General features: G+C 31.6%; 1 protein-coding gene across 1 annotated transcript in view; it reads right to left on the reverse strand.

Annotated features, from left to right (window-relative positions):
- Positions 1–710: 710 nt before the first annotated feature.
- The window catches only part of LOC108562270 (aryl hydrocarbon receptor protein 1), an 87847-nt gene continuing 60691 nt past the window's right edge, over positions 711–27866 (reverse strand). The window contains exons 3-8 of the mRNA XM_017920547.1: positions 3013–3113; positions 2834–2923; positions 2554–2763; positions 2197–2491; positions 2002–2143; positions 711–1942 (exon numbers count right to left, since the gene is read on the reverse strand). Coding sequence (XP_017776036.1) covers positions 784–1942; positions 2002–2143; positions 2197–2491; positions 2554–2763; positions 2834–2923; positions 3013–3113 — 1997 coding nt within the window. The 3' untranslated portion in view covers positions 711–783. The remainder of the gene's footprint in view (positions 1943–2001; positions 2144–2196; positions 2492–2553; positions 2764–2833; positions 2924–3012; positions 3114–27866) is intronic.

Below are 27866 nucleotides of genomic sequence, written 5' to 3' on the forward strand. Positions count from 1 at the left end.
TAAGACAAAAAAAAATTAGGTACCGATCGTTTATAGGACGGGATTAAAAAAACAAATACCCAAGAGAGAAGTAACTGAAATCTTCGAAGCATATAGTGCTAATATGACAAAGTAAAGGATATTTTGCATTCATCGAGTTCACCAACGAAACGTACCTCCAAACAAATCCTTGGAGTTTCCGTTCTCATCACCTAACTGATTAATTAGACCACAAACAAAATAAAAATAAAATAATGCAATTTGAATTATCATAATAATAATATGTATATAAATAATAAATGTACAACATATACAAAGTATCTTCTTTTCCTTCTTTATTTCCATTAATGACTAGCATATGTTTGTTTCACTGCTTTAAAAAATAAATAACAAAAAATATATATACTTAAAGCAAATATTTCCCTTCATTGTATGTTTTTTTTTCCTTCTTTATATTCATATATACTAACTATATAATAATATTTTTGTTTTAAATATATTACATCACTTCACGAACTATTACTGCTAGGATTAATTTTTATTCTCTCATATGTTTTGATTTTGATTATTTCATTTTTTTTTTCGAAGACATAGACGTAAGATTACAAAATGGAAAATGAATGAGTCAATTAAAAATTATAAAAACAAATAATAAAATGAGACCACCAACGAATAAATTACTTCGAATCTGCAGGAAGATTTTTTATGTGATTTTCTTCTTTTAAAATATGTGCCATATATTAATTCTTTAAGGTATTTATAAGTATGTACAAGGAGGTGCTGGAAGCCAGCGCAGAATGTTCATCATAGAACCATGACGACGCGAGAATTGTGATGGTTGTGGTGGTTCGCGTGGTGCTGCTGTTGGTGAGGGCTACCATCGTTGGTCTGAGTGACGGCAGCGGGTTCGGCTTTCGCTTCGCCGTTCCACTTGCACATTTCCTGGTTATTGATAACATCGCAGGTCTCCGAAACCGGTGTAGGATAGTCGTTCGGAGACCTGGTGGGCGATTGGTGATGGTGATGGTTCGATCCCCACATGAGAACGGTCTGACGTGGCATCTCGGCCGTGGTGGTCGGAGAGTAATGCTGGTGGTTATTTGGGCTTGCGATCATGCCTTCCTTCATCTCCTCCATCTTCGGAGTGAGCAGTCCAGTGTTCGGCGACGACGGCTTCGCTTTCTTGAGGTCGATTTGTGTGCTCATGACTTGCACAGGTTGTATAATTCCTGATGATGGGCTCACCGAGTATGGCCAGTTCGTAGGGTTGGTCACTACGTAGCTGCGGGAAGTGTCCACGTATGGCGGGTATTTAGCTGGAGTTTCCTGCTGGCATGGATACAGTTTGTCCTCCATGCGGTAGGTGTGGTGGGAAGTCGTGGTCGTCGGGTCGTAGGACCTGGTGGGCATCTCTAGGAACCCATTACCAACGTATGGACTGGCTGCTGGCGAATGGTATTCTGGATAGTAAGTACTCAACGGTCTGTATTGATGGAATATGTTCTCTGTGCTGGTAAGATACCGGTTGTCGATGGCCGGAGCCGGGTATAAGCTATGCTGGAAATTTGTGTGATTCATGTAGGAAGTCAGACTGTGGTCAGGCGCTGCTGGTGGATAAGTCGTATACATGTTGTAACTATCACCGATGTAGTCCACCGTAGGCATAGGGCTGACTACGGAGGCGGCCACCGTCGAAGGGTTCGTCGGAGGTGTCACCTGTCCAGTTGGACTGCTGTGCGACAGTTTGCGTTTCGTCCGACATGTGGACAGGAAATCCCGCAATTGCGTCTTGTAACGCCTGTTTACCCTGGACGGAGCTGAAGGCAAGTTGTGTTGAGCTACTGTAGTATTCGCCAGTAATTGATCCGATTCTGAGAAGTAACTATTCGGTAGACCCGCATCCAAATAGCTCACTTTAAAGTCCATTGTCCGTTTACCTAATAAATCTCTACCTTCCTCCTCCCTGCAAACAACAACGCACAATAGTAAATTTAAATCTTTATTTAAACATTAATTACTTACATTAAAGGTCTATGTGTACTAATAACAAAATCTGGTTTGGAGTTTTTGTATACTAATCTAGAACTAGTTTGTAGCCATTGCCATTGCCCTTCTTTAGTTTGGAACCTATACGCTATCATACCAGATGCTCCAGTTTTAAGTACTGCAATTAACAAATATTAGCTTCTTGAATCAGCATTTGAAGTTAAAGCTTACGTTCTTGATGAGCGCTGGCCACGTAAGCAAGATCATCATAATGCACTAAATCGTATCCTCCCATATTGGCCAGTTCAGAATCCGAGTACCCCAACAACATTTTACCTCTCTGATCCATGGAAACCAAAGCTAAATCAAGTTTGTGTTTGCTCTTGAACATGACTTCCTTCTGTGGTATTTCGAGCAGAGACGGCGGACCGAAGGGGGTGCAGATCGCGAACAGGGCTAGCGGTGGCTCATCGGACTTTCGGTTTTGCCCGTGCAGAACCTTCACGCGTCCTCTGATATCCAAACGCTACGAAATTAAAATCGGAATTAGATAATCGTGACTTTAATTTTTGTGTGTTTGCGTCTTACAAGGAAGCCGGAAGTATTGTCTAGCAGACATCGGAAGCGCACGGTGAAGCTACGTTCCAGCATGTGGCAGTTGTCTGGTAGTAGCACGTCTTGGAGTCCAATGTTTGCGGATTCCGGCGGAAGGAATGAATTCCACATGAGCTGCCTCTGGAGTTCCTCCCGGTCCTCGGAGTGGACCAGCTCATAGACGGACTGGTGCACGATATCCGACTAGAATGAGCAGAAGCAGAACAAAACGTTGTAATCGATACGGAAAACTGAGCGAGAAGGGCACACACACCTGATGGAATCCCAAGTAACCTTCTATGCTGTGCGTGGCGAAAAACACTTCGCCCTCGCATGTTAAAATCATTAGGAACCCGTTTAATGCCTGTAACACGATACAATTTTTTGATTTCATACTTTACATTTCGCACTTTAACCAATGTACTTTATACGTGCATTGGTATAAGCTCTCACCTGAAGGAACATTTCTCCGTCTAATGGTGTATGGTCGAAAGCGGTTAGGTCTCGGGAACGGTGCAACCCTCCACCATCCTCTTTATCCTTATGCATCACCACTGAAACAAGAAGATAGCAACTGTTAATCGCACTATATTTAATATGTTCTAACTAAGATCCTCAGTTAATAATTGTGTATCTTGGTTCGAAAAACAAACAACATTGTTGAATCAAACTATAGTTTCTATTGTATCCAAAAGCAATTTTAGACCTGAATTTAATTCTTTCGATGGAATTCATCCAATATTCATTATAATCAGTACACACATTGCACCCATTAACTAAATTTCATCTTAAATTTGTACTTTAACCTTTCCTCCTAAACAAAATGGTAATACATCCATCTCAGTTCATAAGTGTTATATTTTCATTTCGTATACAAGCAATCATCTGCAAAAATCAGAAGACATTCTATCATTCTATAGTTTGCATTGTACCTAACACCTAACTTTCAACCTCAATGAATCCGAAATATAGTAAATAATATTTCGGATTCATACGCATCAACTCTTTCTATTGTACAGACACAGACTATATCCATCTCAGTTCATAATTATTTTATTTTTGTTTGGAATCCATGTAATCTCCATTGAAGATCAGTAGACATTTTTCACGGTCGTCGGCTCGACGGGATCTCAGTAGAGCATATCAGCCGATAACGACTAATTAGCCGGTAATTAGACATTGTTACCTCAGTACTTTTTAATACGCGCTATATACTCTAAACATACTCCTTTTTTTTCATTAAATAAATATTGGAACGTAACCAGTCCGTATTATTAACAACAACGAAGAATGCAGAAAAATAACAGACTGATGAATACGTTTATTAAAAAAAATATATAGTCAGAACAAATACTTGTTTTTTTTTATACGATGCATTTAGTAATTAGTTCTACGAATCCAATTAAGGACGACAAGTTTCCACTAATGAGTGCTTAACAAATGAGTGTTTTTTGAAATAAAAATATATAATTTGAAAATGGTTAAAAAAACTAATTGTTTATTATTTGTTATAATATGAAATTATTAATGTAAAAAATTATAACAATTAGTTTCATTAGTTTATAAGATGTATAGTATTTCAGTGAGTATACAATTTTTGTGAATATCACAATTATAGATGGACTTTGAGAAGATTACATATCCATTGCAAACGCTTACGAAATTAGATGTAAAATTTAATTCAATAAACATTATATTTCTTTTTTGATAAGATAAGATTCTCATTCGGACTATAAGACCTAAAAAACCCTAGATTTATAAGAGTTTCTTTAGAAAAAAACAGATTGTAAGTACATTTCTCTACAAGGTACAAAAATTGGTAAACTAAAAATGTCGCATTGAAAAATTTTGATTGTAAATATTAAGGGTAGTAAAGAAGTATTAATGAAGAGTAAACAAAGGTAGTGTCTGATGGTAATGCATTTTGTTATATTGACACACTTACATCATCATAATCATCATAGTTGACTTCTTCACTTGGCAGATCCATTAACCATCACCGAAACTTTCGCTTTTTCCTTCTTTTTTTTTTCTTTCTAGCAAGTCATCCCATTTGAAAATGGTTAAAAAAACTAATTGTTTATTATTTGTTATAATATGAAATTATTAATGAAAAAAATTATAACAATTAGTTTCATTAGTTTATAAGATGTATAGTATTTCAGTGAGTATACAATTTTTGTGAATATCACAATTATAGATGGACTTTGAGAAGATTACATATCCATTGCAAACGCTTACGAAATTAGATGTAAAATTTAATTCAATAAACATTATATTTCTCTTTTGATAAGATAAGATTCTCATTCGGACTATAAGACCTAAAAAACCCTAGATTTATATGATTTTCTTTAGAAAAAAACAGATTGTAAGTACATTTCTCTACAAGGTATAAAAATTGGTAAACTAAAAATGTCGCATTGAAAAATTTTGATTGTAAATATTAAGGGTAGTAAAGAAGTATTAATGAAGAGTAAACAAAGGTAGTGTCTGATGGTAATGCATTTTGTTATATTGACACACTTACATCATCATAATCATCATAGTTGACTTCTTCACTTGGCAGATCCATTAACCATCACCGAAACTTTCGCTTTTTCCTTCTTTTTTTTTTTCTTTCTAGCAAGTCATCCCAATTAAAACGCGGTTGAAGAACAATATTTGTTTCTGGTAGGAGGTCTAAAAGTGTGGACATGTTTATTATCGAGCGGTGAATCGAACGCAAACAAATGCGTGTGTATGTGTGTGTGTGTGTCTGTGCGTACGTTCGAGGATTTATGTGGTCTGGATCACAGGTAGATTATGCTCACTCTCTTTCTCACAGGCCAGAAGTGTGTCTGTGTGTGTGAGTGTGTGTATATATATACACATATTTTTTTTTGTATATTGATTAGGGCGAGGGCAGACGGCGAGTCTGGCGCTCAACTCTGGTGCTCCACGGGCGGCCCCGGTATTGATCAAATAAATAAGCTTCGTATACGAATTAACCTCAACTATATATATTTAATATAAACCTCCGTCTACTCCTCTTTCCACATCGCCTACCTCTCTGCTCCTTCGCGGACGTAAAATATTAGGGATCCCGTCAATTTTCACAAATCATTTCGTCTGCGCTTCATTTAATAATTTACTATCTGATAATCGAAGAGATGCATCCACGTTTTTAGTTGCTATATATATGATCTCTTGACCTACTAGAGAATTACTGGCCTCGGAACTATAGATTTTACAATTTTTGAGATGTACTACAAAATTAATAACCTTAAGATTCTTAAAATAAATAGAAATCAACAAATCCAATCAAACTATATTTTGTATTAAAGATAGTAATATGATCTCTTGACCTACTAGAAAATTGCTAACTTAACTCCAGAAATTCCTAAATTTCTAGATCCAACAAATTTTGAGACAACTGAATCAGACAACTTCGTTAATCAATCAACAACGGACGGTATCAAAATTTATTCCTTGACTACTAATCAAAGTAATTCCTCTTCCCTGGACATTTTAGAAAATTATAAATCATCTACTTGTGTAGATTTATTGTTTTAACTGTGTTTTTCCCATAGGTTTATGTTATTTTTCTTATAACTTTATTTTATTGTTTAACAATAATTGATGGTAAACCGTAGAATATCAGTGAACATTATTAGAATATTTGATATAGAATTATATGTAATATAGTTTTTTGTTTGATTTTTGATAATCTATGGATTAATAAATTATTAAAGTATTAAAAATGTGTATAATTAGAATAACTGGGGTATAAGATGATCTAGATTCTTGAAGATTATTTTCTTAAGTGAAAGTCAGTATGCTTTAAAGCGCAAAGAATTAACAGCAATATTTTTTTTCAAGATTATTTATTCAATGTTAAACCAGTTTATTTTTCTTACAAAATAATCACTAGAAAAAAAGAATTTATATGTTACTTAATTATAACTTTAAATTTAGATTATATTAAATTGAATTAAACAGAAAACACAGTTTTTAGTCTTCAGATTGTGATTTTTGCGTTAATTTTGTGACACCCTTTATAAACGTAAAATTTCAATTATAATTTATAGATTAATTTCACATGAAATTTTAATTAAAAAAAATATAAATTGAACAATTAACTATTTTTATTGTTCAAAACAAAATAAAAATATTTTGAAATGATTTAAATTGAAGCTGTCGTTTAAGTAATGTAAAAGCTTTCAAAATGAATAAATTTTAGGTTGAGAGACAGAAGCGTTCTTGTTACATAAATACGTTTTTAAAAAAGTGGTAACGTGACCCGAGAGATGTTATGTTTCATCCGTAACAAAAATAATTGCGAGATAATTTTAAACGACTTAAAAAAAGCTCTGTGTGCCATTTTCGGTGAATTCATCGGAAATCCGATACGTCGAGCCGAAATCGGAGCCGAAAAACGCGGCCACGCATCGCCGGACGCGAAGAATGGACCAACAAGATTCGCAGCGCGAAATCTTCGTAACAATAGCATCACCAGGTGGTTTCTTTTCCAGCTCTTTCAGGATGATGAAGATGTCATGATCGAAGCACACGCGACTGATCGAAGAAGGTACATCCACTCTTCAAATTCCGCAATTCATCATCATCCTGCAGTATTTTTTTTTCTTTCCAGTTTTTTTTTTTATTTTTTCCGTTATTCAAACACACACGGAACTTTATTTATTTGTTTTTCCGTTGCCCTTTTACTCACCCCCCCAGTTTACTATATACAGTCTGATATTTATTCCACATGAAAAATATGTTAATGGCTTTGCGCTCGTAAATTTCGGGGGGGTCCGGAATTTATGGTTTCGACAGGACCGTGGCTTCGGATTATCCTTTTAGGACGAACCGAAATTTATGGCAGCAGCGGCCTCTAGGTAGCCGCTTATTAGTTTGTTAACAAAATATTTTTCAAATTGACCTTACGTTCAAATACCATAAATCCATCCGCACCTAACCAACACATTTTATTCAAATTACACGGAGAAGTAGAAGAAGAAGTGGAAGAAAACACTGCTGGGTCCTTTTTGTTTGTTCCTCTCTTCTGCCAACAATAAATCAACTGATTCGGTAATCACTTAATTCTTATGGCTACAACATGACTTGCAAATTCTCATTCTGGACCAAAAAAAAAAAACAAAATATCTAATTTATTTATTACTAGATAATTTATTAAGTAATTATATAATATGATTAAGGTGATCAATAAACTACATAGCATAATTTTATTGGAATCAAATAATATTTGTATTGGTGTATGACTCCAACATGATTTGCAAAATCTTAGCTAAAGATATTTACTTTCCTTCTATACCAAACCAAACAAAACATGTAATTTATATAATTATTATTAGCTTATTTATTAATTAATTATATAATATGATTAAGGTGATCAATAACTTGTTAACTATAGAGTATTATTTTATTTCTATAAAATAATATTTGTATTTGTGGTAGAATCAGATACAAATTCTATATTTACACATTCTTAAATGAATTAATTGTATCTGAATATTGAGTCATTTAAATATTCAATGTGGCAATTTGATATTACAAGAATTTTTAAAATATATATAAAAATTGTCATTCTTACAAAAGTTACAAATATTTTACAAGAGGAACTAGAACACTTAAATTACTTCCTTAAAAACAATCAAATTCAATAAATTCATAACAATAGGCAAATTAGTAATTCTTAATAATTATAAAATTTTGTTCATAATTTATAATTTTTTAATTTAAGAAAATTATAAGAAATCATCATCATCAATTATTATTCTTATAATTATTTTTGTGTATGTAATGTAAGTAAACTATGTATATGGAGTTAGTATTGTGAGTAAATGAAGTGAATAAGTAACAGAAGTAAAACAAGGAAGTTGCTGGAGAAAGTAAATGAAGAATGTAGAGTGAGTTAATAAAAGAATTAAGTGAAGGCAGTATGTATAAGGGGTAAGTAAAAGAGAATAAGTAACGAGAGTAAATAAAGAGTGTAAGTAAAGTGATTAAGTAAAGTCAGTAAACAAAGGGAGTAAGTAACGGAAATAAGCAACGGGAGTAAATAAAGAAAGTAAATGCAGTAAGTACAACGAGTAAGAAAAGGGAATACGTAAAGAGTGTAAGTATATGGAAAAAGTAACGGCAATAAGAGAGTAAATAAAGAGTGTAAGTAAAGGGAGTAAGCAGATGGTGCAATTAAAAAAGTAAGCGAAGGGATTAAGTAAAGTGAGTAAATAATGTAAGTAAATGTCTTTCTCGAATCTTTGTTTTTCTTCATATTTCTATTGTTATAGGAAATATTGTCATATTATAAACAAACCGGTTATTTTTAATAAATGTAAAGAAAAATAATAAATTATTGATGTTGTTAAGTTTTGTATCGATTTTATTAATATTAAAAAAAAATTGTGGATATTTTTTTATGCTTGAAATGTGATCATTATTGTGAATTAACTTATGTTTGTCGTTTAATAATTGTTTGCAGATGTCTTTTTTATTGGTAGTTGGATAATTAACGTTGGTTAATATTGAATAATTATTGTTTTGGATGTTCGTAAGTCGAGAAATAAATTCCGTCCACGATTTTGAAACGATCCAATTGTATAATTTGATGGATACGAGTGTTTAGGTATTCGTGCCGTAGGCATTATTACTATCATTTAAATAAATTGATTGAATATAAAAGGCGAGCGATAAGTGTGTAAATCCTGTTATTTCGTGTCCAGGGCATATTTACACCTCGCGTGGCGCCTTATTAAGTTGTAATTCATCCTATTTAAATAGAATACTGCGAGGATTAGGTCTTGTACAGCTTTAGCAAAGCCGCCTTCTCTAGCACACCCCTTCTTCCGGATTCTCCCCTATTGCGCATCCGAGAGGCAAAACTAGGGAGATGCATATGATGATGACGATGCGGAGATTTGTGAAGATGACTAGGCATGACATGGACCAATGATTTTTCGAGTTCAGTATTTAGAGGAGGGGGCGACATATTTGATTTAGGCGTGGTCTCCTCACCCTCCCTTCGCGAATCCGCGTCGCGACGCTATCTTTCGGCCTCCCCTCGACGCCGGCACCGACACCGACGCCGCTACAACCACCACCGACCTGTACAGTTGGAACGACCCACCCTTCACCCATCGATCGATCCCCCTTTTATCGCACCGCCAAATATGCAAATTCTTTTAATGCTCAAATAATTGTAGGAACCCCGCCGACAATCGATAATGCGCATTTATAACACAAATCTATTATTAACTTTGCTCTTTGAATCTCATTACTACGTGATTCAAACTGAAAAAAAAAATAAATCGTCATTAATAACAGGAGCAAACAATAATTGGTAAGATTTGCTTAGATCAAGCAGTCAATATTTCAGTATGTATTTATATAAAAGATTAATTTCAAAAACTTACTTTACATTAAAAATTAATTGTACATATTTTCTCATTACAAAGAAAAAAAAATATAATGATAATTAACAAAAAATATAAATTAAACAGGAATTTTTATTTATCAAATCAACTTAATTTAATCAAATTGCTTTAGAAAAAAAATTCTTCGTGATTCGAGTATCTTCATAAAGACAACTTTATTTATAATTATAATTACATGAATGTAAACAATTATCTTTTAGTAATTTTTATATATTATTTATAAAATGTATTCTCTTAAATACAAACAGAAATATTTTTTTGTATTTGAAAGAAATTTATTTCAAGTAAAGTTGCAGAATGATCTCGGTTTTTAGATGCAAAACGAAGCAAAAGAAAATTGTTAAATATTAAAAAAATATTTTTTTTTTTTAATTTTGTTTTCATAGTGATTTGTAAATAATAATTTGACTAATTAATTTAAGTTCAATTGCAATATTATTAAAGATAATTACAAAGTATATAAGTATTGTGGGTGCATTTGTTAATAATATGGAAGAAAAAATGAAAATACATTGTATATTAATGTTATACAATTTCCCTATACAATTCATTCATTAGTCATCTAATGATCTAATGATTTCGGTTTCCCACGGGCAATGCATGCTCGTACGTTAAAACAATGCAATTTGCCTATAATCATTGATGCGACGACGATTATTTGGAAAAGAGCTCCTAGAAAACAATGTTGCTCGTGACTAATCCATACTGAGAAACATAGAAACACCCTTCATGATTCATACAAAAAAATCATTTTCTTTATACCAAACCTTCTATATGAGTTATTTATATAACTAATGAAGTTGAAAAATACGTATGAAATTTGTGGAAAAAAATAATCTATTCTGTTGTTATTACAACAAAGAAATAATACAAATATTTTCATCAAATTAATAACTTTACGAAGTTTAATAAAAATTGTATATACACCAAATCTAAATAGAATTTTTATGTTACATCTATATAACTTATATTATCTTTCTAAATAGAAAAAATGAACTAATTATAAGCAACATAAACATTATATGATACTTGCCAAGTAAGTTAGAAAATATATATGTACTTAGTAGAAAGTGTAAGTAAGTACAGCATTTTATATACGCAAGTATGTTCAGTTTTTCGAATATTTTTCTATGCAATATTTTGCATATAAAAAGAAGTGTCTACCCACCTTTAAGTATTTTGAAATGAGTAAAGTAATCTGTAAATAAATACCAATTATATATAGCTTTGTATTAGAAAATAAGTAAATAACTTACAATATGTTAACAAATTTACAAATTTTAATAGATAATAATAAAAAAAATTGGCTGAAAAACTTATGATAAACCTTTGTAACATTTAAGAATGTTTTATTTTATTGTTATATGAATATGTTTTCAATTATATTTGTTAGAACAAATATTAAAAAAATGTAATTAATAAAAATATTAATTATAGATTATTTATCGATAATATTTGTAAATAAAAATCTGTTTAAAGTAAAACTTAATTGAAAATAAAATCATACCCTAATTATAAATCTTATTACAATCAAAATGAAAATCACATCTGCTTTTTTGAGAAACTAACGATCGCTTCTTTTGACATTGATGTAAAATTTAAATGTCTGCTTAAAAAGTAATTTTTCATTTCACTCTCTAATTCCATTAATTAGTTACAAAAATAATGATCTTGTTTCATTTATATTTATATATTATCTCGAGTCATTCATCCTTTTAATGTTACTTCTTGTTGTTTCTTTTTTTACACTCTCTCTGTCCAATGTATTTAAAAATTGTGTGTGTGCGATTTTAATGGTTGGTTATCTGACCATCAGCACTGAACACACAACAGCCGAAAATCGATTAAAAAGCGCAGATGCATATGAGCCGAGTCCAGTTTTGTATATTAAAAATTTTAGTTCACTAATTTCCATCCCTACGCCGCGCTGCAGTGAATCAAGAGCGGAAACATCTGCAGCTCAATTCTTGCATTTTTTATTTTTTATTCGACTTTGTGTGGAAGCGTTGCCGCATTATATAAGCCCGGCTCATTATGCGCATAATGCATTCAATCAAAACCTTACAGAAAACTATTTACATTAAATTGCATTTTAAATATATCATTAATATGTGTGCATATTAAAGGAAACAAAACAAAATAAAAAAATAATACTTGCGAATAATGGCTCGCGATTCTGACGTTTGTTATTATTTTTTTTAAATAATTTATATAATATTTTTCTTTACAGATGTCAATGCTAATGAAATCAATAAGTATAAAGAAATTGACTCTTCAATTAATAAAAGTAATATTAAGTTTACAAAACTGGGTCAATTGTATCTATATATGTATTTAGATTATTAATTATGTATATAATAAAAAATATTTTTACTTACATTTAAAATAATAGAATATAAATGATTATTGTTTAATAAGAGAAAGTTATTTAAAGAAATTATGAGAAAATTTTATTTGTGTCCATTTTTCAATGCATATCAACTTAAATAAAAAAGTTGGAACATTTGAGATGGAAATTTTGCAATATAATTTTTGTAGAATATTTTTTAATGAGAAATCAATTCTATTAAGAAAAAATAATATTTTCAAATTTGACATTTCTTGAATGCAAAATTAGAGAATTTGTTTCATGATCTAGAAAAAGTATAGTATTTCCATTTTTTAACCTTTAACTACTCGCGCACTGAAATTTGTATGTACTAATCGAGCGGTGTATCTTATACACCTAATGTGTTACTGCCAGACTGAGTGCATAAATGATTGTATTAGGACATGTTAACTAATACTTTTTTATTAGGTTCATAACTATTTGTAATACATTAATAATATAATTTCTGAATCAGAATTGTCGTCATTGCTCTTTATATAAGCGAGAGTAGAGGTATCAGAATCATCTGCTATTACACCAACACTGCAGACCAAGAACGAACATTTACAACTTTTTTGTACCGCAGTCAACAATCATAACATTTAATACTGAAAATAGAAAATTTGAGATAAAAACAGCAGAAGAATATACAAAATTGAATTTAATAATTTGTTTAGGAAATTTACATATATAAATATATCCAAGTCACAACTAAATTATTAGATATTGAAATTATTAATTAGATGCTGATTGTTTTTCTGTGTATGATAATCTACTAAATTAAAAAATATTGAAGATTAACATAGAAAAATTGGTCCCAAATGCGCAAAACATATACTTAAAAAATATAGTAGTAGATAAATAGGACAGTATATTCTTTAGTATTGAAGTAAATATTTAAAACCAAATTAATGTTATAATAAAAGTAATTAAGTTCAGTTTTTAAAGTTACATACAATAAAATGTATATATTTGTTCATATTATTAATGTGATATAACAATACCTCGTATAGTACGGTTTGAAGTTTTCAAAACAATTAAGCTTAATTAAGCGAAATAAACTCTAAAAACAATTTTTTTTTATAAATAAATCCGTTTATACAATCAAGACTTTTATTTGACTTCGATTTGTCCACTTTCAAATAGCTTGGAATATTAGGAACGATACGATACAAATTATTGTGGTAATTAATTTATTAATGAAACAAAGTTGAAATAGAAATAAAAAATCTATATTAAATTATAAAAAAATCTAATGGTAATTAAGAATATTGATTGTTACAATTAATCCAGTTTATTTATCAGAACGATCGTTCGTTTTATATATTTAGGAGCTAATTGTAGCATAATGTATTTTTGTTAGTTTGCTGCAGTTCCAAGTAATTTGTAGGTCTCTTGTATTTTAACGCGTGATTAGTTTAACGACTCAATTAATGAGAATCCCCTCTAATGAACGCTTATGCCGATTCGGCTGTGCCCTTGGGATGCTGGATGGAATTGCAGGATTGATCCTTCTTACTTTCTCTCTCTCTCTCTCTCTCAATACATTTTTTTAAACATTTGTTTGGCGCAAAACGAGCGACAAACAAAACAAAAATAACATAAATAACAATTAGTTGGTGCGCCTTTAAATTGGCCCTATACCCCGTTGGCGCTACACTCACACATCTATATAATATTGTATATATATTATACATGTATATATATACGTGCACTCACACTAAAAGGAATGAGGCTCAGCAGAGATCTCTTCATTAAAAAAACCGATCTTAATTTATGTGCGCGCCGCGCGACCGCTCATAAATTTTCCGAATGGCGTTCCAATCTTTTCTTTTCATTAAATTGAAAACAATAAAAATTAAACCGAACATTTATATTGTCCGGCCCGTGTCTAATTATTCCGTACTTCCACTGATTAACTCATTAGTTCTGACACATTCCTCACGTTATCCTACGTTCTTTCTCTTCCTTTTTTTTTGGTACTCTCTTTCTTCATTGTGACGGGGTGTTGCATTCGAAATTCGATTCAAGACGTCGATATAAAAGGTGAATAATTTAAAAGCAAGTGGCTGTCTATAAAAAAAGGAGTACATACCTAAAATGTTCAGTTAATTTAATACTACAATGCATTATTTCTCTAAACATTTCATTAAAAATTATATAAAAAAAATAATAAATTATAATAACACAAAAAGAGCGCAAAGACATATAGTTAATAGTGTTTTGTAATAGATATTTTTCTTTGCTGAAAATGTATAAAAAAATCTCCAATATATGATTTTGAACCATGTTTTTACCTGAAAATTCTGTAAATTCTGAAAATATAAGTATTATGCACTTTTGCTAAATTTCGAATATGATTATGTAACTTTTATCTTTATATCTTTCGAAATGAACTACTTTGTAAAGTAGTTTAAATGAATATGTGTTGGTTAATTGTAAATATAAGTAGGAGATATAAAAAGTTTTGTATCATCGTTTAGATTTAAAATCTTGTCAGTCTTTTTTAAAAACTTGTTATCAAGAAAGGGTTATATCCCTAGTTAATCATAGATTTATACATGTTTTAATAAACAACTTTTAGTATATTATATATACTAATTCATTCATTTTAATACATGTAGACAAATCCGAACAGAAGTTATAACGCATTAAGTAACTTGTTTAAAACTTACTTAGTCAACTTTATTAGCAAAGGATTATATCCTTAGGTAAACATAGATTTATATGTATGTTTTTCTGATGTTCATTTTACAAAAGGTTGATATGGAAACAACAAACTTTTAGTAAAATCTGAAATACTGCTATGAGCATTTTAATTGCAAATTGTATGCAAATCTAGATAGTACTTAGTCAATGCTTTACATAATTGCTTAGAAGTTATTTAAACTTTGTCAACTCTATACACAGTTTTCCGTGGGATAAACATCACTTAAAATCGTTGACATTTTTTATGAAAAAAAAAAACAAATGAAGGTGTTACTTAAAACTTGTCAACTTGATTAAAAAGTATTTTATCCTCAGGTAAAAACATATTTTCACACATATCCATGATCCATGTGATGATCAAAAACTCTTGAGTATAGGTTATTTAAACCTTGACACCTTTACAAAAAAAAAATAACTATTTCCTCAGGTAAATATAGTAATTATAGGATCCACATCTTATAAAAGCTCTTGAAGATTGGAATAAATTTCAAGAATAAGTGGGAGTTATTTAAATCTTATTAACTTTACAAAAAAAAAAGGATTATTTTCTCAGGTAAACATAGTTTCGCACTTGTTTCACTCCGATGAACATCTTTTCAAAGCTCTTAATGTTAGGAATAAATGAGAAGAACAAATAGGTGTTAACTTTACAAGAAATTATTATATCCTCAGGTAAACAGTTTCGTACTTGTTTCATCCGGTTTAACAAATTTGAAAAGATTTTAAAATAGCACTTAATAAGGAAAACAACTTTTAGGAGTTATTTAGATCTTGTTAACTGTACAAAAAAGGATTATATCCTTAAAACATGGTTTCGCACATGTTCCATTTAGACAACTCCAAAAACGCTTGAGGTTAATATTAAAAATAAAACATGTTCAGTGACAAAGTTTACAGTAGTTTAAATGTTAAATAGGTGGACAAATCTAGATTATAAAAACTTTGCATAATTCATTAAGAGTTATTTAAACCTTGTCAACTTTACATAAACATAGTTTCGCTCATGTTCATTCCCGATAATCATCTGAAGTAAGAGAAAAATAAATTTTAGTGAAATCTGAAAGATTGCTTTGAACAGTTTAAATGTAAATTAGATGAACAAATCTAGATGGAACGTACTCAATACATTACATAATTGTTTAGGAGGTATTTAAACCATGTCAACTTTACCAGAAGGTATTATATCCTCAGGTAAACATACTTTCGCGCATGTTTGTTCCGGATAGTCATCTTCTTACGCCCACTGAGGTTGTCAAAGAGGGAAAAGAAAACTGAGAACAGGGACAAAATAATAAACAGGTGATGTATCTTTTTTCCCCGTTCGCCTCGCCATTATTAAAATAAGGTGCAGCAAAGAGGAATGTAAAATCCAAATGTTTATGTATAAGATTAGGAAACGAAACTAGCGCGCAGCAAGGCCTTTTTCCGGATAAATGCAAATTGGATTAATATTGAAGTGTTGCGATTGCATGCACCAATTTCACCCAAGTGGCGGTCATAAAATGCAGTGCACCGCAAATACACCCTCACGTGTTCCCTGTACATGTGCGTTTGTATGTTTGGATGTGTGTGTGCGCGCCCTCACGATTAAAGTAAAAGTGAATATGAACACGTACGTATCTGACTGTTGTAGAGAAAAGGGGCAATATGGGGATCGCGTGTTATCCAACCATATCGAGTCGAAGGAAGAAAACAAAGGACCTGACTGGGATTATTACATTTAAGGGAGGGAGAAAGAGAGAGACAGACAGAGATAATGGGAAGGAAAGGAAACCTATGTGTTTTCGGATATGTACAGGTTAGGTTGCATTTCGCCCTCAGAACCGATTCCTTCCAATTTATCACAATGAGCGCAACCCCCGTGAAACGCATCCAGGAATAATTAATCACTCCCATTTGACATCGGAATTACTCAATTTCAATTTACGCGAGTAGACAATATTCGCCTTCATATTAATTACTCTACCTTCATCTGCAACTCCTTTTATTTCTTGCTATAGATACTTCTTCATTAACCTCGTCCTCAACCTTTTCTTCATCGTCATCCTCGTCCACTTCCTCAACTTTCTCTTCGTCCTCATCCTTATCCACATGTTCTTCTCATAGCATTTTTTTGAGATCAAAATATTACCTACTTTTTGTATTCCCTTCCCTATCCTTATTTCCTCATCATCTACAATTTATGCCTTCTATTTTGTTACTCTAAATTCATTTCGAATTCCTTACATATCTTGTTGTACATTTCATTCCTCCTTCCTCTGCTTTATCCTTATCATTACAATAGTCCTCATCTCCAGTCATCCAGTTTCATTTTATACGAGTAAAGAATGTTCATACTCGCCTTAATTACATCACTTTCATCCACAAATACCTTTAATCCCTTATTGTTTATCACTTTCATTTATCCTTCCTTCTCCTTCTCTACTATTAATTATTTTTTTGAGATACTAATATTCGAATTAATTACATTTTATACTTTAGATTCTCTTCCTCATATTGATCCCATTTTTTTATCATCATTTTACTTTTTATTGAGATTGTAATTACTCAATTTCAATTTAAGCGAGTCGAATAGAATATTGGCATTCGAATTAATTACTTCAGCATCATCCGCAAACTCCTTCCACTTCTTGCTTTACATTTCCCTCCCCTTCATCACTCCTACCGCGTCCTCGTCCTTATCCTCTTCAACGAGGACTTGTTCTTCTTCTCCTCGCATTTTGTTGTCGGTTCGAGCGCGCTTCTTAGATTCGAAGCGTAATAAATTCATTTCGAGCCGCAGCCTGTCCGGTAATTAACATAAATCTGATTTAAAATTAACCGAAAAGAACTTACGGCCCCTTCGGTTCGTTCTTTCCATTCGTTCGTTCTGTTGCCGCTGCAATAAATTGAAATACATACACCTACGTTTTCGAAATTTATGGTAGTACCCTCTAGTTATTTAGCTTTGCTCTCCGACCGATAATGAAGATGTGATTTAGTCTCCTTCTCTCGGGAAGACAGTGAACGAGAGAGCAAAAAGGAATATCAAGAGAGGGAGGTGGAAAGATTTAGAGGGCAGGATAGAGCTTATCAGATAGAGAACCCACACACGTATTCTTCGGAGTCTTAACAATCGCACGCACCTTGCAGCGGGATGAAATAATGGAATCGTTACCTAGGTTAATGTCATGATCACTCATAATTTTCCCAGATGATGATGATGCTCGTCCTAATTGCGCTAAATTAAGCGATCTCTTTGATTAATCGCACTTGGCTGTTCGTACCAGCTGCAATCTTAATACTTTTATAACTCGTAATTAATTCCGCTGTTGATTAATAATTACAATTCATTTCTAAATCACCAACTTTTATATCAATTACAACCATCATATATCATCACTACAAGAAATTATTTCAGTTTCAAAGATTTGTATTCCATATTGCTTAATTGATTTAACCCTTTATGGTCTGGCACATTTATGTCACTATTTAAATTATAAATATATATTCGAAAATTGATTCGTTTTTGTAATCTAAATTACCATCATTCGCTTATTATATAATTTAAGTTTAAAATTATCTGACTTTACCAAAAAGTACAACATATTAGAAATTATTGCTGAAATTTAATAAAAATTTATAAGAAACTTCATTTTATCCAAAGAATAATTTTATAAACTGCTATAAACAAAACTAGTAGTGACTATAACTTCAATATCCAAATGTTGTTTCTTATTTATTTAGATTCATAAAATGTAGAAACAATAATATGTTTTCATGATATATGTTAGTAAGGATCACACTTACTTATATAGATAGAATTGCTTAGTCAAGATTTCAGCAGTAATTCTTTAAGATGAAAGGAGAGAAATAGAATAATGTAATATATGTAAAGTTTTCTTAAGACAAAGAATAAAAAAGGATTACGCTTCTGTACTTTAATCCTTATTTAGATCCACATAAAGACTCTATCTCCAGTAATAAATCCCGAAACGCCAAGAGAGTTCATTAAACGTTTCTCGCTTTCAGTCTAGATCTGATAGGATCAAGGGAAGTAAAGAAAGAAAGAGGTTTGGGTAAATCCCGATCCGTCCACTTACCCCGCGAATTTTCGTTTCGGGGAGGGTGCACTGCGGATAGCAAATTGTCATTTGTACAGGGCAGGTGGGTAAACTACCGTCCGCCACCGTTAAATTTCTTTCTCTTTTCCTTGCTTATATATATACACAAACACAAGTATACCTATCCACTGTTTTTTTTTCTCCATTTGCCCTCTTCTTTTCGGAAGGGAAAAAGAGACCCGGTTGCGTGACTTCTGCACATATCGAGGCACGCGATCCCGCTTATACGTTGCCGCCGCGTTCCTTCTTCCCTTCTGATTATTGCGGGACGTGCCACGTGCCGTATTGCGCGGCGTCGCGACGCTACCGGAGGATCCACCTCGCTGGTTGCCATGGACGACGACATCGCTAGGATAAAGCGTCCATCTTACCATGCTATAACCGTCGTTTCTTCCATTGTATGAGTGAACGGATGGAGAAAGGTTTCTTTTTTTCTGAATGAAGGGAAATGCAGCCTGGTCAGACGTCGTCACCGACGCCGACGTCGTCGTCTCCGTCGCGTGCCTCGACCGGTCTCACGCCATAGTGCGTGGACCGATCAGCTGATCGACACACAAGAAAACGAAACCAGGAAACAACTTTGCATTATGTAATAGCCCAGACGCGCTCATTCACACCGTTTGATTATAAACGATTTCAATGGACGCATGGAAATGAAAGATATACATTTTCACCTTGCAACATGAATTACTCCCATGCAATGCTTTTGTCCTTAATGGATAAATGCTTGTTTACATTTTACTATTTACATACTTAATTCAACTATTATATTTCACTTCATTTCATAATCCAATAAGTATAACACTCAATGAACGTTGGTATTGCTGAACCAATACATCTTCACATTTACCAAAAGCTTAGTTAATGATATAAATATTGTTTACAACAATCACAAGAATTGTAAGAATCAATTTCTTAAGTCACTGTTAAGGAATTGCTAAATAAATTAAAGTGTTCACCTAACGTACATACTTTATACGTTCGATAATACGTACATGATTGTTATGGGCCTGTCACATCATTTAAGAACAAATAGTTCTGTAGCATTGATTTCAAATTGAATTGATGGACAATTTCAATTTCATATTAAATTAGAAGAAAAATATGTTTTCTTAAGTTGAACATGTTTGTTGTCCAACTTAAGAACACATATACGAATTGGATAATTAAAGAATTATAATTTTTTCTAATTATTTTTATTACATTTTAATAATTAGTTTAGTTAAATTTGAATGCTTTAATTAAAATATAATCATATAAATATTACTTATTAAGAACTAAGTAAAGAAAGTAGTAGAAGTATATAAATATGTCTGATTTAAAAATGTTATTTCAATAGTAAAATAATCTATATTCATATTACAAATTATTAAAATTCATTTTCATATGCTAATAGCAAGTGATTAATATTAATAGAAAAAAATAGCCTTTGCTGTCTCAGTAATTCATTTAAACGCGCATTAAATCATAAGAGTTCGATAGCTTTGAATGTATTATTTAAATTAGCCATCATTTTTCCTTCGTCGCCGTCAATAATCATGATTTATCAAAATGTAATAGTTTCTTGATTGTTTGTAATTTTGATTGAAGCCTACGAATTGAAAATACAAGTTGCGTGCCGAAACTTTACGCACGCAATTCGTATCGTTTAGTATCAAATGAATAGTCATATTTGCTGCTATCTAGATAGCTCAAAATATATTTATATAATAATAATAGTTCTAGTGATTTAATAGCAAAATACTGCAATTTGATTGTCGTTAATTTATTTTAGATTATATTCATTTCCGTAAACATATTTATAGATTTTCATATAAAATATTTGTACTATAGATTAAAAAAGGGTAGAAACCTAAGGTTATAAATAATTAGAATTATGATCTTATGCAAAAAAAAAACTCTGCGCAAATGAATTTATAATGTTTTTTTTAAATAAAATTACATATTAAAAAATATGTCATTTTGTATTTTTTTTATTTGCGATATGCCACAAGCAGGCAATAATCAAATATTTTTGACATGAGACAAACAAAAATAAACACTGAGCGGAATGAATTCACATCGGAAACGACTTTGTAAATTGCTTTGGTTTGTAGTTACAAATAATTTGAATTTTGATCTTATGCAACAACTATTTTCATATAAATTTGCAATAATTGTTTTAAAGAAAATTGCTGAAAAATGTAAAAAAAAATCATTTATTTTGTTCGAAAATAAATTTTATTTTGAATGTCAATTTGTATTGTTGCATTTCTGACATTATAAAAAGTTACTTTTTTTTATGAAATATAAAGAAATATTAAATATTTATCAATTTTTTTTGTTATTTACAATATGAATTTGATATGAATTTTGTTTGTGTATTTTGTTCAATTATGTGTATAAAGTTCAGTGCAAGGCTAAATGTTCTTATACAACACAAATATGATTACTGTGTCATTGAATGAAACACTGAATGTTTGAAGTGGTGTAACGAGAGTCATGCTTGGAGTCGTTACATTGTAATCATGATAAAATAATTTGCATTTCCTTCGAGGAAATATTTTCTCTATGCATTCTTCTTCGGCGATTATCGAAGAATGAACATTCGAGATAGGGTTGAATATCAAAATTCGTATAATACATACGGAGAAAATGCATATCGATCAAAAAGGAAATGGCGTACCGTGTCGTAATAGTAAGTTTGCCAACACAACGAACCCAAAAGGGGCGAAGCGCCGCCGCCGCTGCCGCCCCCCTTCGGTCTTCCATTATTCATTCGGATCCCCCTCGCGCGATTGCTCCGCAATCTGGCGAACAGCGAGAGGCAAAACTCACCACTTCACCTTGCGACTATTGATCTCAGCCGCCCCCTGCCTATCCTCAAACCAGGGGGGTGGGTGCACACAACCAAAACCAACGGAGGCGGGCGTCGCGACGCCGGCTCCGGCACTGTCCTAAGACCTCCCCCCACCGCGCTTTCGAGTTACTTTCCAGGATCCAATAGTCCGGAACACGATAAATATCCAATTATGTGGTTTTTATTCCCAAAGCTTAATTAGAAAAGATAATAACGGCGACTGTTCCCATCATTCTGTGGATTTGAGTTTACGTTTACGTAAGGCCACCCTCCTCCAGTTGGTTGAAGTTTTTCCATGCGGGGGAGAATAGGTAATGTCCGGAAACATCGACAGCGCTTAGTTTATATCCTGGCGCCCGACAGGAAATGGCGTTGACTCACCTTTCTGGCCTCCCCTCAGATCCTGGGGGTTAATATCCACAACAAAGCACAACTGACGTTTCGAATCGGCTAATTACGTCGTCATTATGCGAAACCAAAGGCACAGCTTGGAGAATTGCATAAGCATAGAGCTCATCTTGTATACAGAAATGAAGACATGAAGATAATTACATTCTGATATAAGCGACGATAAAATCACAGACATTAATAAGACACCTTATTCATATACTTTATTTACTTGTATTCCAATGAGATCCAATTTGTATTTTTTCGTATAAAATGTAAAGAAATACATAACATAATTCAAATAAATTAGTAAGAAATTTTGTTATAATTTTCAATATTTCTTTTAGAAAGTTTTAGTTTATTCAAATTTATTTATTTGAGCAATTCTGAGTTGAGAATAAATTTTGTAAAATTTGTTACATGTAAGTCAATAAACAATATACAAAAGTATACAAAAAAAGATCATTTATTGATTTTGTTTAAAATTTTCTAAAAATTTCAAGATTTAAAAAAATATTTTCTGTTGTCTCAAAAATTGTGTAGGTATTTCACGATGCATGACCAATGCAGAAAGAAACGTTTTTTCTCTTTTTTTCCATAAAATATGGTTATAAAGTAATTTTAAATATTTGTAACGCTATAAAGACCATATAATAAGATCCACTTGTTCTAGTTTTAGTACACTCTTCATTTACCCAATTTTATGCTTCAAAAATTCAACGGAAATCCTTACGTAAAATATCGGACGAATCATTGCAACTCTTGAAAACTACAACACCGGAACTGAAACTTATATTTAGATACTTCATAACCAATTTCGCTTATTTTACATCATTGCAAATAATAATTTTCTGATAAATTGAACTATGGGACAACAAAAATAATAAATTAAATGATTATTTTTTTGATAGTATATTTAAAAATCTACTAATGTTCTTTAACAATACTAATAATATTAACAAGAAATGCATTGAAATAATAAAATGGTTTTCAAAATATGAACATTTATATATAACGAAAAAAAAGTTCATCCTTTGATGAAAAATGGGGCAAAAAAAATAAATTCATTGATTATTTTTATTATTTGAAATATAAAAATCTATAAATATTCTTTAAAAATACTAACAATAAAGAAATGTATTCAAATAATAAAATGGTTTTCGAAATATGAAATTTAAAAATTAGGAAAAATCAAGAAAGTGTAGGACAAAATATAGATTTAATAAAAAATTGTGAATAAGTAAATATAAAAAAATAGTGTTGATGTAGTATTTGATGCAGGTTGTGATAACATTTTGGATATGCTATAAATCTACGTAATTTTTGATTTTAAAACAACTTTTATAGTATAATTAAAATAATGTGTTTAATCTGAAAATCTTGTGGCTAAAAAAAAGTTAATGTGGTTCCTGTAGTTATAATTGATAAAGTTGCTGCCAACGAGTGCATAACTTATAATTAAGAAAATAAACCTTAATTACGGCTCCGTTTGGTGTAACGTTGCTGCTGCTGTTTTAAACGGTTTTCGTATTTTAATTTTACGTTTTATGGGTTTTCCAGTGCGGAAGTGGTGGTATATGGGTTTGGAACCCCATGCGAATCAATGCGTTGATAACATCTGGTGGTTCGAGACTGGCGCTCGTTAATTTATGTATCAACCTGGACGATATTATTTATTGCGTTATTATATTTTTATTGATACCCTTTTATATACCTGGGGTGAGGTCGAACCGACCAGACCCGTGCTCACCCTCAATCCTAGAAGGGCGAAAAAGAAACAAAACAACATAAAAAAAGAACAAGAATGGGAAGAAGGATCGAGAACGACGGTAAATCGTCCGTCCCCCACCTTTTGCTCAATAGCTAATTACATCGAACGAACAAAGCAAAAATCACCTTATCGAAAATTAATAGACCTTAATATTTCAAACTCGAATTCGAAATGATGAAAGAAAGAAAGAAGAAACAAATGCGGAAAGAAAAAAATAGTGCAAAGAGAGGGAGTGAAAAAATAGTATTTGGGCCAAAGAGAAATAAAAGTTTAAACGAACAGGGAGAATCGATAGGACTCGTAAATGTATAATGGAATATCTAAATATAGGAATAGACGGTTCAGGGAAGTTGCAGCTTAAATTAATATTGCCGAGGAAGAAGTAATAGGAAAACAAGAAACTAGGAGAAAATAACATTCGATAAATTTCATTTGTTTTTTAATTAAAAGTTTAATAGGAGCTGCAAAAATGGTGCACCCCAAATGTGACCAACCATATATACAATCTTCATTAATCTTTAAAAAAAATAAATAAATTACTTTTTAAAAACAGATAATTATTGATGGAATGATGAAGTAAACCTTTTTTGAAGGTTTTTTTCAACTGATTTTTAACTATATATTTCTTTATATTTATAAAAAAAACAAATTAATAGTATTGAGTTTATTGAAATAATTGAAGAAATCTATAATTTTAGTTGTGAAATTTAGGAATTTGAAGAATTCTAATAAATTTTATTTTCGAATTTTGTTTTTAATGCTAATTGATAAATAATTGAATACAATTCTATAAGAATGTGCCTTAGAATGATCACATGGAGAAAGTACACATAATAAAGTTGATGCTTGATTTATACATTGTGAAAGCTGATTATAGATAATCAACAATAATTATAAGATAAATTATGATGTTTTTTTTCTTTTGAATGAATGAATATATTTATGTCAGAACTTTCAAATCAAGTTAAAAGTGTTGTTGGATATTAAGTTAAAATTTGACATGTTACAATAGTTAAGCAATGTGGATAATTTGATAGGTTATGTATATATAAATTATTCCATTTTTAGAATAGGCAATGAAAAGTGGATAAATTTCTGCAAAATTCCATCAATGGTAAAAAGAAAGGAATGGTTTTTTTGGAATCTTGAAATCGCACTTTCAAGATGTTGTTACTCAGATTTTTGAAATTGGAATATCTGAAAAATGGTGAAAAGTTATCGAATTAATTTTCTGAACAACCCAATATTTATTAATCGATAAATGATTCTTTTTTTACAGGTTTCTTTTCGCAGAATGAATGAAAGTTATAGAAAAATGGAATCAAAAATAATAAAATGATGTATGATAAATTTGACAAAATGTTATAAAATAATTGTTTATATTAGCTTTAGCATCTTAAAAATGAAGTATAAAAGAATATAATATTTTATTTTTTATATATTATCAAAATTTTAAGAAGTAAACTTATTATTTAAAAAATATATAATTAACAATTATTTCTTGTTCTTTATTTTTCTTTATGTTTATTGAAAATTAACCTATTAAATTGTCTCTTTATATAATATTTGTTTCTTTTTAAATTATGTAATGTAATAAACTTTACTTTACTTTCATTAATTGTAGATATTTGTAAATGTAATGTTAAAATTGAGAAATAAACCTAAATTAAATTATTCTTGTTACTAAAGTTGTTTGAATATAACCATGGTTTAGTAGGTAAAGGCTAGTATATGAATATATGCAGTGTATAAAATTGACTTATAAATAAACAATAGGTATGTAGTAGTTGTACTATGCAAATGAAATCTAACTGAAAGCTATTTTTAGTGCTCAAGAGTAGAGTAAACAATATATGTGATTGCGAAACAAGGCAATTAGCGTAATTTGTTCAGTGTATGATGCACCGCGACATGTTTTATTAATTTATTAACGAAGACCGGGTATAAAAAAAACATATGAGAGTACTCACAACATCAAGGGGGAACGCACCTATTTCGCTTTTTGTCTTAATTAAATTAATGCGTACAAAATAAACGGCGGCGACATATCATTTCGTCCACCGCCGCCGCACGCAGTAATTGAATATTTATTTATTTATTTGCATATTAAAATAACAGGTATAATAAACTGTGAGATACAAATAAAGCTTATAATAAAAAAAATTAAGAAAATATATACGCAAAGAGTCTTTAAAAATGTATTAGGGTGCGTCTGGAAACGAGAGAAAAGTTAATAACAGGGGGTGTCATCAATCAAGGGATAATTTTCGTATAATTTTTCCCAGTTTATGCGAACGCAATTTAGGAAAGTTTCGCGTCGTGTTTTCCATTGAAGGGAAAGAAAAAAATATGCTTTCATTTGTATGCAAATAGTAGTTTACTACGAACTATGATTGTGATTGATCACGGCACCGTCGTATTAACCGAAAACTTCGGACTTCATTATATCCCGATAATTCACCGGTCCGAAACGGATGGACGATGGTCAGAACTACTGTTGCGAGGATTTAATGTCCCCAGGACACTTGAGAAATCAATGGATGATGTTTTCGGGGGTGGAGTGGTTTTTCAATTCAATTTACACAAAATGCATCCTGGGTTTTGTGGAGAGAGTTCCGTGTAAACCAGAAATAAATCCGGAATCCATTTGAAGGACCACAGAAAATCGCATTATAATGGTGGTGTGTACGTTCGGTGGGCGCGTGTCCCCTATTGTTGGGCTGTGCAACCCATGCTGGGAGAGAGACCCATCGTGTTTACATTCCGCGTCGGTACATTAGTCGCCCATTAATCCCCCTTCTTTTCTGAATGCGAAACGCACGAGGAGGATCAACCCCGTCGTTTCATCGAAATTAATACGGTAACAAGTTAATATCGCGCGCGTATTGTAGCAATAATATTTGATTGGGGTTGGGTTAGGTTAGGTTTGATTTAGTATTAGGAAGAGTTACTGTGGATAGAAAGGGTTGACATGCGAGTACAATGCGACGACGACGTTCGTCCCCTTTTAGACTGCCGCCACCGTCGGGGGTGGCTTTAAGTTATTTAATACGCGTCTCGTGTCGGTAATTGTTACAATTTTCTTATCGGCTCTGTTTGACCAACAGTCGGGGAAATTACTGTAATACGAATTTAATACCGCCACCGCGGCGATCGCTTTTCATCACTGGACTTTTCATTTCGATCGCATAAGCTTTTACGATCCTTAATCATATTTCATTTCTAATTTAATACCACTTCGATGCAATTTATTTCAGTTTTGATTCTTACAAGAAATTACGTTCAAGGCTTCATTGTAATGATACATCCACAAATGTACACACATTGAAAACTATGGTTTTATCGATAAAAGTGAAATGAGATTATGTATACATTTATATAGTTCAGCAGTATCTCCCATAGTAAAGCTTATTATTATAGCACGGTTTGAAAATTTCAAAACCAACTAAATTTTCATTGAGTAAAGGTTTTATCTCTTTGAGGGTACACGAATTGTACCACCTTTTGAACATTCCTGGTGGGGCGGTGGTACGCGCATTGTATCACGTTTTAAATTGTATCTTTTTTAATTTCGTTTTCTTATTGGAAATGTTCAGGAAAGAGGAATTACCATCTTCTAATTTTATACATTTAACTCAAAAAAAACTGAAACTTTTCTATTTGTATGTCCCCACTGGAGTCTAGAAATTTAGCA

The sequence above is a fragment of the Nicrophorus vespilloides genome, unplaced genomic scaffold (assembly GCF_001412225.1).
Source record: "Nicrophorus vespilloides isolate i.1.1-1 unplaced genomic scaffold, Nicve_v1.0, whole genome shotgun sequence".
Lineage (NCBI taxonomy): Eukaryota > Metazoa > Arthropoda > Insecta > Coleoptera > Silphidae > Nicrophorus > Nicrophorus vespilloides.